Source organism: Zosterops lateralis, assembly GCF_965231275.1.
Source record: "Zosterops lateralis genome assembly, chromosome: 2".
Lineage (NCBI taxonomy): Eukaryota > Metazoa > Chordata > Aves > Passeriformes > Zosteropidae > Zosterops > Zosterops lateralis.
The window spans coordinates 97,068,841-97,083,697 of NC_139763.1; the positions used below are offsets into that span (position 1 = coordinate 97,068,841).

The 14,857-nt window shown below is 42.9% G+C and overlaps 1 protein-coding gene across 1 annotated transcript; it reads left to right on the plus strand.

Moving 5' to 3' along the window:
- Nucleotides 1-460: 460 nt before the first annotated feature.
- On the plus strand, nt 461-9,570 carry PCNP (PEST proteolytic signal containing nuclear protein). The gene is made up of 5 exons (XM_083885190.1): nt 461-534; nt 3,952-4,172; nt 6,138-6,212; nt 6,675-6,730; nt 7,623-9,570. The coding sequence occupies exons 1-5, from the start codon at nt 480-482 to the stop codon at nt 7,750-7,752; spliced, it is 537 nt and encodes a 178-aa protein (XP_083741316.1). The 5' UTR covers nt 461-479; the 3' UTR covers nt 7,753-9,570.
- Nucleotides 9,571-14,857: the final 5,287 nt, after the last annotated feature.

Sequence of the window (14,857 nt, forward strand, 5' to 3'; positions counted from 1 at the left end):
TTGCCTGGCACCACCGAGATCCCTCTTGGCGCACCACCTCCACACACTTTAGGTATTTATACACACCGGGGAGGCAATGAGGTAATAACGATGCCTGTGAATCACGGAAGGTGATGGTTAAACCACGCGCCCTGAGGGGGGCCCGGCAGCGCACGTGGTTCCTTCGCAGAGGCTCCGGGTGCGGTGCCCGGGGGCGCTTTTGGTTCCCCGGGGAGGGGATGGAAGCCGTGCCCACGTGCTCAGCGGCTCCGGGCGAGAGTCAGATCGGCGCCGCTCGGCGCGCTCCCGCTGTTCCCGGCGCGCTCCCGCCGTTCCCGGCGCTGCCCCCGGCGCGCCATCCCCGCGCGCCATCCCCGCGCGCCGCAGGGGCGGGGCCGGCCTGGCCGGTCGCGCGCGGGGTCTCGCGGGGGCGGGGGCGGGCCCGGGCGGCGCGCGCGTGCGCGGCGCGCGAGGCGGCGGCGGCGGAGGAGGCGGGGAAAATGGCGGACGGCAGAGCCCAGGGGGAGAAGGCGAAGCGGCCGCAGCCCGCAGGAGGTGAACATGTAGCGCCTCTCGCCGCGGAGCCGTGGGGTGGGAGCGGGGTCCCGGATGGTCCAGCGGGGGTGGGGAGGGGTCCAGGTGTGCCTCACCCGGCCGGGAGTTGCCCGGCCCTGCGGGGAGAGCGGCCGGCCCGGGCCTGAGGGGGCTGCGCTGGGGGAGAGGCTGAGCCGGGCCTTCCGTGCTCAGCTTTACGGGCGCCTTTGTAAAAATGCACCGGCTCCTCCTTGTCCGTGCGAATGCGCTATTTCTCTCTCGTAAAAATACACGGAGTGCTTACGTCGTGTTCTGAGAGAAATACGGCTGTTGCTGTCTGCAAGGAAGAAGACAGAGCCTTAAAGATTAACTTTGAACAGTTATGGTACCTTTTTTGTAAATGGGTACAGTGAATATTCTTTAATTGCTGTTTTAAGCACTTGGAATTTTTTGCTTGGCAACAATCTGTACGTTTGCTGTTTGGTCTTACAGTATTTTTATTATGATTGGACATTCCTGCCATTTCTGCAGTCTTTGGTTCGAAAATTTCAATTGTATGTTTCTTTTCTTCATTCTCCCCTTACCTTCAAGTTGAGAGGACAGTATCTTTGCAAAGACAAAGCTTTTTTTTCTTGGTGTATTTTTTTGTTTGTTTGTTTGTTTTAGTTGGATTTTGGTGGGGTGTTTTGTTGGTTTCAGTATATATGTAGGGAGAGGGCATTTCTTAGATCTGTTGAAAATTTAAATCAGGCTTGTAAACCATTCAGGATAGTCTCAGCAGTGTATGTTGTTTCTGATAATCGCTGACATTTGAACAGGACTGATTTTAGGTAGTTTCTTGGTTCTCTGTTGGGCTTTGGTGGCTTTTTGGTTTTTAATTTTTGGTGATGGTATTGGGTGTTTTTTTTGTATTAGCAATGCAGTGACTGGGCAGCATCAGTAATTCCTTCTGTCTTGTTCTCTGTTTTCTGTGCTGAAACGTGATCTGAATGAGGTGAGGCACCTTGGCCCTGAGGAAAAACAGCTGTTCCATGAGGATTTCTGAAAGCAATTTGCAGTTTTTTGCCAAGATAATGGGGTTTAACTTCAGATGAACTTAGTTGTGGCTGGTTTGTTCCCAGTGGTCACATCCCAGGGACAACAGGCCCTGGAATGCAGCTGGCACTGTCCCTCCTGTCCCTCCAGCCACCTGCACTGTGGGATTTGTCCACTGGTGTGGGTTGTTGGTGCCCACCAGTAGCACTGAGCTGTGAGGTAGGACAACTTCTTATGTCTGAAGTCCATGAAAAGGGCACTGGCCAGTCCAGTTTGGGAATAGCACTGGTGCTTTCTGTAGGTGAGGTATGACCTCCAGGAAATAATAAAGCAGCCTGGATATCTTGGAATATATATATATATATGTATGTATATGGACTGGCATGGGAGATGGTAGAGACCTGTTCATGGTTAATGTGTCTGCAGTTCTGTTTCCTGCAGAAATCCAACAGCACAGCAGCTCCCTCCCCACCTTCCCCAGTTGTCCCGTGCCCCTTACAGCTCTCTCTCTGCAGGAGTGTTTGTTTCAGCAGCCTGGACTTCATCCTTTGTCAGGCCCAGCAGAAATAACACTCAGAATGCAGTGCTGAGAGGAGCTAATGCTGAGGGAGATGCCCTTTAGGGTTTGGTGAGAAAGCAGGTGTGGGCAGCCTGTTTTAGGCTTCACCTTGTGCTTAGCAGTATTTGAGAATTTGCCCTGAAAAGAAGGAAACTGTAAGGAGTGTAGTAACCCTCAAGCGAGCACTAGTCTAGGAACCTGGACGGGTTCCCTGTGCCCTGAATTTTGGGCTGCCATGGGTTTTGTATGTTATGAAAAAGAAGACTTAGCCCTGTGGTTCCAGCCCTTTTAAGGCCAGTGAATCTTCTGCCTCCCCTTGGATCCCAGTCCCTGGTGTCCCTGGCTGGGCTTGGAACAGTCTGTTTGGTGTGATTCCATGGGCTGGCTGTAGGGATGCTCTCAGTGTCTCTGCAGACTCTGGTGGTAAACTGTGCTAAGGCAGCTACCAGTGCCCAAGGTCATATATGGGAATTTTGATTGATTCTCTTTCCTCCTTTGTTTTTCATTTTTAGATCTATATTTTCTGGATCAAATTTCTAGTACCATTTTTTAAATACAGTGAGACTGATTAAAGTTACAATTCTTTTTTTGTGATCTGCCATATTTCTGAAGGTGAATGATAAATCCATTTTTGTTTCAATCACTTATTATCTTGATACCTGGAAGAGTGGGGTAGAAGTGGTACATTCTGCTGCTTATGATTTAGGAAATAGCAGACAAATATATAGATAGATTGAGTCCCTAGTTTTTCTCTTTCCTGATGTTGTTTGCTTCTTTTTTTTTTTTTTTCCTCAGAGCTACAATCTTGTTGCCCCCCAGTTCAGACTTCCTTCTCTCCCATTGCTCCATCTTAGGTAGCAGCTTTTTGCATTAGCAGTGCAAGGAGCTTTATCCCCCCATGGTCGGAATTGGCTGGGCATGGAAGGTGCTGTTCTCCTTTGGATGGGATGAGGAGCCTGTGCTAGCTCCAGTTGTTTTAAACTGCTGCTGTGAGCACTTCCCTGGCCATTCCTTAATGTGTGTTGGTTTTTCCCCCCTTCTGCTACTGCAGTGTTTGCTTGTTTCAGCAGCAGGGAAGTGTCTTTTTGCTGAAGCATTTACTCTGTTCAGTCCGAGTTTTCCAAGGACACCTTTGTCTCTTGGTGTAGCTGAAGAAGCTGATTTTATAGGAGTGGAAGTGTTACTTGGGTGTTTTTTTCTCAGTGGATTACTGTTCAGCTGCTGTTTTCCATGACTATACAAAACCAGAAAAGATGAAATCTGTATGTATATGTTTTTTTAGTGCTGATTCCTTCCTCAAGCAGAGCTTGGCAGATTTATTACAGATGAGATGCGGACAAGCAGTGACTTGAAACATGATTGAGACAGCCGACCTCACTGTAGGCACTCCCATGGTTTTAGAGTTGGGCCAGACAAGCCTAGAGACTGGCATGGACATGATTTTGTAGGAATTTAATAGAATTCATTTTAACTTAGATTATCTAGATTTGGAATTGAGATTCCAATTATGAAAGCTTAGCTGTGGCAACTTAAAAATGTAAAAAGATTTAGTCATCTACATTTAATTTACTACATGAACTTTGACTTCCATACTAAATAAAGAGATGGTGCTTCAAGATTGTTTTCCTGGCTCATACAAGAAGTTCTTTACAAGTAGTGAAGTGCTTGCAGTTTCTTCTCCTCTCTGTGTTTTGCTGTCCACTAAATATACATTGGTGGAAACTGCTGTCACTAAAAGCATCTTACCTATTGCACCCAAAGTATAATGCTTTTTGAGGTTGCTGCTCCCATCAATCTGCTCAGTAAAAGTAGCTCATCTTGGTAAGTTGTTTCGACTTCACCAGGACCTGAAGAAGAGGCAGAAAAACCTGTGAAAACTAAGACTGTTTCTTCCAGTAATGGAGGAGAAAGTTCGAGTCGCAGCGCAGAGAAACGGGCGGCTAATGAAGAAGCTGAAGACTTCACCACAAAGCCTGCTCCTGCCAAAATGTCCAAGTTTGGATTTTCCATAGGCAGTCAGACAACAAAGAAGGCGTCTGCAATATCCATCAAACTGGGAGCAAATGTAAGTTTACTGGGGGCTTTTAATTTTAGGGAAACTGAGGGAAAAGGGAAGGACTTTGGGGAGGCTTCCTTGCAGAAGGAAACCTTGAATTCCCAAGAGGGTAACGTGGGTAAAGTTTAAGCAGGCATTGCAGGGCCAGCTACTGGTGCATGTGTAAGTACTTCAAGGTGATTAATAACAGGTCAGCAGTCTCAGGAATCATAAGACTTGATTGAAATGAACTGTAGATATTTGAACATACAGAATAATTTTGTAATGAGATTTGATAAGTCTGCAGTAATTTCCTGAGGGAAATGAGCAGACTTGGTAAGCTGTTCAGGCTACTTTGAAATGCATGCTGGGAGCTTCATTGCATAGGATGCTTAAAGCTAGAAGAAAGCATCTAGGTCCTTAACAGGTTGTCTTCCACTCCAAAGATCTTATTTAGCCTGGGGAACTGTAGCGTATTTCCATGACTTTGCCTGTTCTTTGCAAGGTCAGTATGATTTACTTGTGCTCCATGCAAGAGATGGGGCTTTGTTACATGGGTTTCTAAAAATTCTGATCCCCTCGATTGTCCAGCAGAAGATATCCTTGTGCTTGCTTGTTCAGGTGGGAATGTGATGGCTCTCTGTACTTCCAGAGCAGTTCTCCACTGGCTGGGCCAAGGACAAGCCAGGGGCTGCCTCTCTGTTAAACAGAGTTGGTTTACATTTCCCACCTCTCACTGTGGTGGTTATGTTATGAGTATCTGTCTGCACCAAATTCAAACTCTAATCGTGAAAGCCTTGCACCTGCAGTGCCAGCCAGCATTTTAGAGACCTGCAAAGGATTAAATGGGTGCTCTGTTATTTTGAGATGGAAGGCTGGCAGCATTCTAGGCTATAAATGCAGTCAGGTCAGCCCAGACTTCAGAAAAATAGACAAGGCCTCCTTTGAGCTTCTAGCGTGCTTCAGTTTCTCATGTCCAAAGTGGCAGCACATTTGGCTCAGGATTTCTGGTTCACTGAATTTAGTGGGTGACTGACAGTGCACCAGATGGGACAGTGCTGAAATTTACCCTGTTTCTTTTCAGTCATTTCTACTCCCCCAGTACATGTTTTAATAATGGTGTAGTGTTTATATGTTGTGCAGTGTCAGTAAAGAACAGCTGTAGGCAGTTGCATAAGGGCTCTGCTGCAGCACCAGCTTCTAGGAGAGTGTATTAAAGAATTGCCAGTAAAGGCAGGATGGAGAAAACACTGCACAGGATTGATTAGTACTGTAGTAGCCATCTGTTAGTGCTGTAGTACATGTGAGTACATCTGTTACAGTACTAGAGTAGCCACTTGGTTTTTTCTCTGTGGTGTTGAAGTAACTTTTGGTACCACTGTTGTATTGCACGTAACAGTTGTGAGTTTGACAGCTTCCTACACTTTAAATAGAGGAATAAAAGATTGGAAATAAAAGAAATAGTCTTTAAAGGAACTTTATATTAATCAGACTGTGTGATAGATCCTGATTGTAGTTTAAAAGCATTGAATTGTTTAAGCCAGAAAGCTGTCGTGTTGTTAAAATAGAAGAAAATAAACATATTCATTTTTTTCTGACATTGATGGATAAGAATATCCCAAAAGAATAACGGAAGTAGTGACACAGTAAAATTTTGAATACCACAAGTTATTCAGGTTCTGTTTTAATTGTTAATGTCATGCACCAGTGGCTGAGTACCCCTGCAGTGTGCTAGAAAGTTAAGACCTGCATGTGGGGAGTTGTAATATGAGAGGGCTCAGCTTGGTGCTCAGAGTGATCACACATAAATGAGCAGTCATTTTCCTTTTTTCATTACACAGTCCTTTATGTGCTTGATTCAGACAAAAAATTTTCCCCCTGGTTGCCCATTTCAGTGAAGATGTTTGACTTAATTTTACCAAAATACTTAAAAAGCCAAGGGTAGCTTTCTTGAGTTAGTAGACTTACGTTATTTGTGCATTTTGTCTTTTCCAGAAGCCTAAAGAGCCTGTTCCAACTCTGGCTCCAAAAACCCTTTCTGTAGCAGCAGCTTTCAACGAAGATGAAGATGTGAGTAATAAACCAGTGATCAACACAAAATACCATTGATGTGGTAGGCAGAGAGAGTGGGTTATTTATGGTTCTTAACATAAATGTCAGGAATTTTCAACCTAGAAGCATCTTTTTTGACTCTGATTAAGAATGTACAATAGCTCGATGTTGGTTCAAGAAATCATTAAAATGTTGTGAACTTCTCCCTGAAAGTAAGACGATCAACATAATTTAAATTAATACTTGCTTTCTCTAGGCTTGATTAGGGGGAGGCAAAAGAAGGTTGTGCTTCTGGTTTGCTAAATATTTCATTGTCCTGTTGCTGCTCCTTGTTAGATGGAGCTGAGGGAAGGAATTGGTATTTTGTTGTGTGAGGGTGTGGGGCCTGCACTGTGTCCAAGGTGACTTTGGGGCAGCCTTGTCCTGTCGGGCACCAAAGTGCCGGGCCCTGACCCGCCCTGACGCGCTTTGTCCCCGCAGAGCGAGCCCGAGGAGATGCCCCCCGAGGCCAAGATGCGCATGAAGAACATCGGAAGGTAGGGCAGCTCCACCTGGGCCCTGTGCTTTGGACAAGGGTGACTGTGAAACGCCTCCCCAGCTCAGGGCACATCCTGAGCATGGTTTGAGAGTACAGGAGGTAGAAAAGGTTAAAGAAGCATTTCTCCAGAAACAGGATTTTCAAATGTGTCATCTGCAGGTTAAAAGTAGTACATTTGCATTTGAACTTTGAATCTTATTTACTTTTTTTTGAGGAAGAAATTAAGTCTGCATTAAATAGCAGCTCATTTTTTTCTTGTAAATGTAATAGGTAGGAATTCCTGCTTATCTCTACTTCATATATTTCTGGTTCTCCCTTTTATAAATTGCCTTGAAGTAGGTAGTCTGGTCACGTTTTTAAACTCATGTGCAAGGGGAAGATAAGAATCATCTCTCAGAAAGACAAAAGAATTGTTTCTTTACTTTATAATAAATAATGCAATTCTTCTGCTTGCCACAGATTTGAGACGGTAGGGGACCAGTCCTAAAATAAGTAGGGACCTTTTCAGAGGAGGCTTCACTTAAGTTAGGGATGAATTTTGAGAATTTGCATTTTAGAGGTGATCATCATGATAGACTGCTTTTGAAGTCAGGCACTGTGGAAATTCGCTACTTTGGTGGTTTTTCTTTTTTCTCCAGTAGCAAACTTGGATCCTCAGTTTCTTAACCTTTGTAGCTGGCAGCAGTTACTGCCCCTGCTCCTGCCCCATCTCATGGCTCTGTTTTGGCACACTGTGTTCAGATCAGTTCTGTGCCCAGCTTACAGCTGCGAGCAGTGAGGGCTCCTGATGTAACACAAGGAAATGTGTGGTAGTTTCTGGGGCAGACTGGGCTTGAAATTGGCATTTTCAGCATCACATGGCTCAGCTGCTCTTGCTTTACTTTTCACAGGGATACACCAACCTCAGCAGGACCAAATTCATTCAACAAAGGAAAGCATGGATTTTCTGACAACCAGAAGCTATGGGAACGAAATATAAAATCTCATCTTGGAAATGTCCATGACCAAGAGAATAACTAAATGATGTGGATTACAAGTTGGGTGTTTTGGGGGGAGGGGAGGGTGTAACATTAAAGGAACAGTTTCCTTTTTTAAGAATGGTATGAGACTATCTTTGGAGCCACTTTTTTAAGACTTTGAGTGGTACACTAATAAATGAGTTTGAAATTAGAGGTAATTTATGTTTTGTATACAGATTTCAAGGCATTTGCTAATTTTGTAGTTCATGTGATTAGTTTCAAAAGGTTACAGATAATAAAGAAATTGGAGTGGTACCTTTTTAAGATAATTTTTTTTGTTAGTGATTAAATAAGGTGGATGAAAAAGGTTACTGTCTCTTTAATCAGGTTAAATTGAATGCTCTTGCATTCTCACTTCTGGCTCCCTCTTCATAACAGGAGAAACAGTTGACTCCTAGGAATTCTGCTAAAGAGAGTGAGCAATGTCTTGTGCTAGAAGTGTTACTGGACTATTAATTTGAATATAATCTTACACAGGAAATAATAAGAACCTGGATTTTTTTTTTTCTCCCTGCAGTCACCTTTTGTTAAGTCTCTGCAAACTAGGAATTATGTTGCTCTGAGTGGCTCTGGTAACTTAGCTCTGATTTTGTTTAAAACTTCATGTAGGATGTGTAACCTTCAGTGGCCTGTTCTGTCCTAAGGAAATGGGCCTTGTCTGTATATTAGATACAGTCTGTAAAGAATAGTCACTACAAAGGTAAATCAGTATTTTCAGTGTGCTCCTTTTAAGACATTAGCCTTGAGTAGTGCTTGTTAGCATTTCCTAGTGGTACACAAAAGCCACCACCAAAAATACAAGCTAATGTACATTAAGCTTCACTTTTGGTTGAAATATTTTTCTTTACTATGCCTAGAAGGAATAAAAGCCACACCAAAAATCGGTAACTCACTGCTTAAGTATGAAAAATCTAAGATGCACTTTCCCTGTCTTGTCATTTAAGACAAAATGCCTTGATGCCTATGACCTCAGTGGACACTATCAGGTCAAAGAATGCTGTATCTGCAGTCCTGATATTTCTAACAAATGTCAACTTCAGAAATAAAACTTGACCTTTTCCTGCCTGTCTTCCTTTTGCAGTGATTTTCAGCAGTGACATGAATCTGGTCAGTTTATTTCTTAGCTTCCATACTGCAGGAGAGTGCTGAAGGATTTCAGTGCTAGTAATGATCATCTAAAACTCAATCTAATTTAGATTGCATATTTGTAAAACATTTTACTATACATTTAACTATAGGTTAAATAGAACATTATCAACACCACCTCCCCTACCCCAACCAAAAGTAAGGTTCTTTTAAAACTCAAATACCTGATAGTGTCAACTACTAAATTAATTTCAGCTGGGAAATGGTTGTAGCATTCAATACATTAATTGCTTTCATCCTGCCTCTAAAACTGTCTTCTTGCTAAAGTTGAACTTTCAAGTACAGAAAGGAAAGTGCATCTTGAAATGTATTTTTTTATTATTATTATTATTATTATTTTAGGAAAGCTCTGACCACTTAGACTTTTGAGTTTGTAAGTTCTAAAAATATTTTTTTGTATTTTTGTATTGTATGTGTAATCCTTTTTTCTTTTGAAGTCTGATGCAGTTGAATACCTGTAACTGTTTTCTTTTAAAAGCCTTGTTATAAACTTAACATAAAAATGTATACATTATTTTTCTTCCATAGCAGAAATATTTGGTTTATTTAAAACAAAGCACACTTTCAAAACTGACTTTCAGGACTTCCAAAATCAATTTGGGCATTACTGGAACTAGGCAAGACAAACTTTTCACTTATTTTCATCACATGTGGTTATGTTTGTCTAAATAAATCCCTTTAAGATAGTGGTAATCCACAGTGAATAGCTATTTTCTCGTGCTCCTCGGTAGCTGGTTCATCTATCAGTCCTATAGGATTATCAATATCCTATAGGAATATCGATCACTTGTATAGGAACACAGCAAAACAGAACTTCAGATGAGAGAATGACTCAGAGACCTGTTCCTTTTTTTAGTTAACCTGCCACCACTTCTTTGCAATCTTTGTCTCAAGTAGATGTTCATACCCAGAATTTCCTTGTACTTCAGTATCATTTAGGAAATTGCTAGGCAGAAGAGCAGACATACTATGGAATACCTTCCATGCAACTGAGAGAGCAAAAGTTATATTTATCTTCTTACTTCCATGGTCAGTAAATAATCCTGGAGCTTGTGAGAGACTGCATAAACTTCTTTCCTCACACAATGCAAGTTTCCTTCTGTGTTTCATGGGAGCAAATCCGTCAGGATGGCCTCAGTCTCCTGAGGGCTGGGTGCCAAACAAGCTGCATTTTGTCACTCCCAGGTGTCTGCTGGTGTTCAGCGTCTGAGGCTTGTGAGAACAAACTGACTGATCTGAACAATCATCAAGGTAAATAGTAGCTGGGATTAGCTTGAAGCTGTAAGCTCTTGGTAGTCATGTTTTTTCATGCACAGAGCCTTTTTGTTGTTGTTGTCGTCCTTGTTGGTTTGGCTTTTTTCCTAAGGATGTTCAAGAATCCTGAAATTCATGGTAAACGATGTGATTTAGCTATGTTGAAGTGCTTCCAGGAGGTGTGCTGAGACCTTGAACTACTTAGTACAGCACGCTGTGTGTGGTGTGCCTGTCAGTGGCTGAAATGCCACCTTGTGTGGATCCATCCCATGGGGCTCATGCTTGCTGAGCAGGAATTGGCACCTGAGCAGCCTGCAGAACACTGATAACATAAGGTGAAGATGTGAGCAGTCACTCAGTAACCTTCTCTGTGCCATGCAGCAGCTGGGCTGTTTTGAACTTGCTGGCTTGTAGATGGATCCAAACTCACCTAATAATATTAAAATAATAAAAAAGACCAACAACTCCCCCCCCACCAAAATAAAACAAAACAAAAAAACCACCCAAAAAACCAAAAGTCAAGAAAAGTCCCTGCCCAAACATCCAAAACAGCCCTACCAAAGAGTGCAGCGAACTGGTGGCCCTGTTTCAGGCAGTGCTGGGTGTAACCCCTCACTAATTGCATTCCTTTGAAGCAGGGGAGGTGCATTGTCCCGACTCTCAGAATGCAGATTTATCAGCACGAAGGAGTCCCCAGCCTGTCGCTAAGGTAACTGAGGGTGCCAGTTGACAGCTTGTGCCGTGTCGGAGATGACCCAATCCCAGTATTCACTGGACTGTGGCAAAACCAGCTCTCTTCCTGGGAGCACCACGGCAACAGCCACAGCTGCCCCATCAGGCCTGGTGAGCTTTATCTCCACGGCTGCCAGGTTTGTAGAGCAGCCCTTTGTCAGAGCTCACAGGACTCTGCTGAGTGATGTGTGCTGGCAATGAGTTTGCCAAAGTTGGCTGTCTGAAGACACTTGGGAGGAAAAGTCAGCTTTTGAGAAAATGGCAGCTTCTGTTTCCTGAAGAGGCAAAAGGGTTTTAAACTACTGGAATTGACTGGTGGCACTAGAACTCTATAGGCTGCTGTAAGATAAATCCATTTGGAGGAGCTACAGGGTTTTGAGAAAGCTTTTTTCCTGTGTATTTGGTAGCCTTAAAGGGTGTTCTGCAAAGAGCTCTTTTTTAAATTCCTTATATAACTGCAAGTTGAGGAATGCTGAATAGTTCTGCCCTTAAGCTACAAAAAGAAAGGTTAAGTTCTAAACTCACCAGAACTTGTTGTCTAGTGTCTCTGGCACAACTCGCTAGAACACCATAAATACTGGATAATTAACAATTTGCTTTTTTACTTTATCCTGTTACCACATCCCTTATTTCTTCTGCTTTCATTAACAAAAAGATCTACCGTTGTCTAATTTTGAAATACTGGCATCGTCTATAGTGCTTACTGAGGAAAGCTGCTCATGTCCAATAATGTGGAGCCATTGCCTGGGGGTAGGTGTGTGGTTTTCCACAGAATTAAAAGCACAGAACATCAACTGTTAGACTTTTAACTGTGGACACAGCATGCTCCAATTTGTGTTTGCAAACTTGCATTTAGCACTCTGCAGTGGTGGGAGCCCGAGATTTACTGCCCAAACCTCTGCAGCTTTTTGAGGTCTGGACACTCCACTGGCAGCTGCCACTCAGGCTGGGTAAGGGGAGGAGGCAGCAGTGGCTGGTACTCGGAGCATGGACTCCCTGATGCAGTGGCATGAAACGAGGTCTGGAAAACCTCTGCTCAGCGTGTGGCTCAGTTCTTAAATTTGTTTCTTGGGATTGGATTTCCTGATGAGATGGATATGCAGAAAGTGTTTGTGGTTCTGTAGCAAGAGCTCCACTGAAACTTGAAGTCATGAGCCTGTACTGATGTTTTCCTGGCAGTACAAGGTATAAATCTAAAGTTAATGCAAGTTGTAATAAAAACAACTTTTTTCCCCCAGCTTCCCCTAATTTATAAACGTGGTAGTTGCATATAAGTTGTTGGCTGATGCTCAGTAGCTCGTTAGTGAATCACAGCCGTGCCTTGGTGACACAAGTGTGGCTGTGGGAGCTCTCCCACTCAGCAGCTGCGCGGCACTGAACAGGTAACTGTGAAACCAGGGCCTGAAGGGGTCTTTTAGTTCTTTTACTCAGGTGTGACAATCCTGTTCACATGTAAAATTTAAAGCCATGACAAGAAGAGCTTGCAGTACTCCACATGTAAAAGCACTATTCAACTCAGCAATGCTGGAAGGCAGGGCACTTGACCCCAGAGGAGAGACAAAGCCTGCAGCACAAAACTTTTCCTAGGGGAACAAGCAAAACTTCCTTCCTGCCAAGTCCTTTGAAGGTCACACGAGACTTGTAAGGATCCTCCCCAACGGCGCTGCACTTGAGGGTGAGTGGCAACGAGGCCTCTGCCTGCAGCAGCTGGAATTGTTCTGCAGGGAACAGGCCTCGGTTAAGAGCTCCTCCAGAGATGCCGGGGGGTTCCACCACGTCAGCCAGAGCCGTAAGACTGGCTCCTGAATGTCATCATTACACACTGGTGCTTCTTTAACCGTGAGGAATGACATGGGTGTATCCCCAGTAGAAACAAAGCAGGGCAAAAATTATCCATACATCACTTGGCTGTTGTGCGCTTGTAGTTGCATCCCTGTGGAGCAGTAGTTGTTCAACACAAACCTACCTTAGTCCTTCAGCACTCAGCCTTTTGAAACCCCCACTTTTCTTCAATTACAGACTTAGCTTGGTTACTTACAGAGGTTCACAGAAGAGTTAAAAAGCTCCTGGCATTCCCTTAGGATGAACGACAGATCATCAGGCTTTCTGCAACATCAGAGCTGCCCTGAAGTTCCTGTAGCAGCAAAGGGAAAGGCACAGGACTCTGTACAGCTTATCCTTCAGCCAGGAGAGCGGCACTGGAGGACAACTTTCACACCACAACCCCTGCCCAAATATCCATCCCAGGGCAGAGGCCAAGGATGGACGTGCTGGCTGGTGCTTGCTCTGGGGTGCAGTGTTGTGGACACCCAAGAGAAGAAAAACAACATCTGAAACAAACCAAAATGGTTACAGCTGGGTACCAGGGGACAGATACCTCACACACCCTGAGGACTTGCAGCCAAAGCAATTTCAGAATCAATATACACAGTGTTTACTGAGCACTGTGCTCTTGTACAGCCATGTTCTGACAATTCAGAAGGGCTGTGTATTTCCTCATACAACATAATTGTTTGAACCTTAAGCATAAATTAAAAAGCAGGTGTTACTAGAACTATCAGGCCAGAATCTGTCTGTATATGGAAAGTGAAATACTGAAGAGGAATCTCCAACACCTTCTTTCCCCAGAAAAAAAAAAGTTTCTTGAAAGAGCAGTTCATGGCAGAGCTCAGTTTATTTGATGACAGAAATAACCATAACTTTATACATCTAACACTAAATAAAAACAGCAGAATGTACAAATCAAATTATTTATGTACAGGAATTCACCAGGAATACTTAATGAACGGACACTTCTCATTGACTTTATTTTTTAAAAAATCAAATACCAACTGCATATTTGCAGTCTGGTTTTTGCAGAAGGGTAGTGAATGTCTTAAGTGCTGAAGTCCAGAGAAAAACGTAAGGCAACTCCACACAGATGGGAACAGCAAAGCCAAGAGTGACATTCCCTACTTACCTCACGCTGTTCTGAAAAGGTAAGGCACAGCATGTTCGGAAAGGGGTGCCACAACATTCCGCTTTGACATTCCTGGCTCAATCTTGTTTAGAAAACAACCTTTTGTGATTAGTTTGGTTGGTGGTTGTTTTTAAACAGATCATTGAGTCAGTAAAGCATTTTGACAGTGGGTAAGAAGGCTCCAAAATTCAGAATCACTTTTGCTTCTTCCATAGGTTGGGCAAATAAATAAATGCACCAAAGATTAAACTAAGGTGCTGGCAATACTCTTTTTTGTAAGGTAACATACTTAATATACAAATAACGTTCTAGCACTATTTACAGCTATTTTTCCTTGAACACTTCTTCACTTTAGTAATTCATAATTATTTTTAGGATACAAACACTGAAGTAAGTTTTCAAGTTTACCTAGTGCTCTTTTAAATCTTTTTCCATTATAATTGGCAGTATTTTAATTTTAAGCATGATGGCTATCTCCAGGTGCTTTACCATACAAAAATTCAGCTAGCAGTAATTTTTTTTAAATATTCATTTTAGTTTTACTCCATTTGGTAATTAAAAAATAATACAATTGTAAAGGGGTGCAGGATATATAAATAACTACATTATTTCTCTGAAATAAGCCCCTGACTTTTGAAATAGGCATCTACAAATTAATTTGGATCCAAGACAGAAACTCAAAAAATTTTCAACAACTGCTTATCTACAGAACTGCGAAGTATAAAAAGAACAGTCCATTCTGTAGCTTAGTAGACAGATATCTACACAGTTTAAGATGAAAAGTAGAAATACTAATTCAAATGAGGTGGTTATTTTCCCCCAGGGTTTGCTGAAACTTTGTTCAGTGGATCTGTTTCACAGGTAGCAGATATATACATGTCACTTTATTTATGAAGTTTACCCTGCAATATTACAAGTTTCTGGCTGCTTGGATATCTTGCTGCTGTCCAAGTTAGGAAACATGATACCACTCCAGATTGAGAAGAATTTAAAGACTACAGCTCTGATTGTTCAC

What these genes read in the sequence shown, in the direction of transcription:
- PCNP (XM_083885190.1), top strand. Translation starts at nt 480, where the DNA reads ATGGCGGACGGCAGAGCCCAGGGGGAGAAGGCGAAGCGGCCGCAGCCC. An exon ending in GCGGCCGCAGCCCGCAGGAG is followed by an intron (nt 535 to 3,951) that starts GTGAACATGTAG and finishes CGACTTCACCAG; the next exon opens with GACCTGAAGAAGAGGCAGAA. An exon ending in CTTTCAACGAAGATGAAGAT is followed by an intron (nt 6,213 to 6,674) that starts GTGAGTAATAAA and finishes TTGTCCCCGCAG; the next exon opens with AGCGAGCCCGAGGAGATGCC.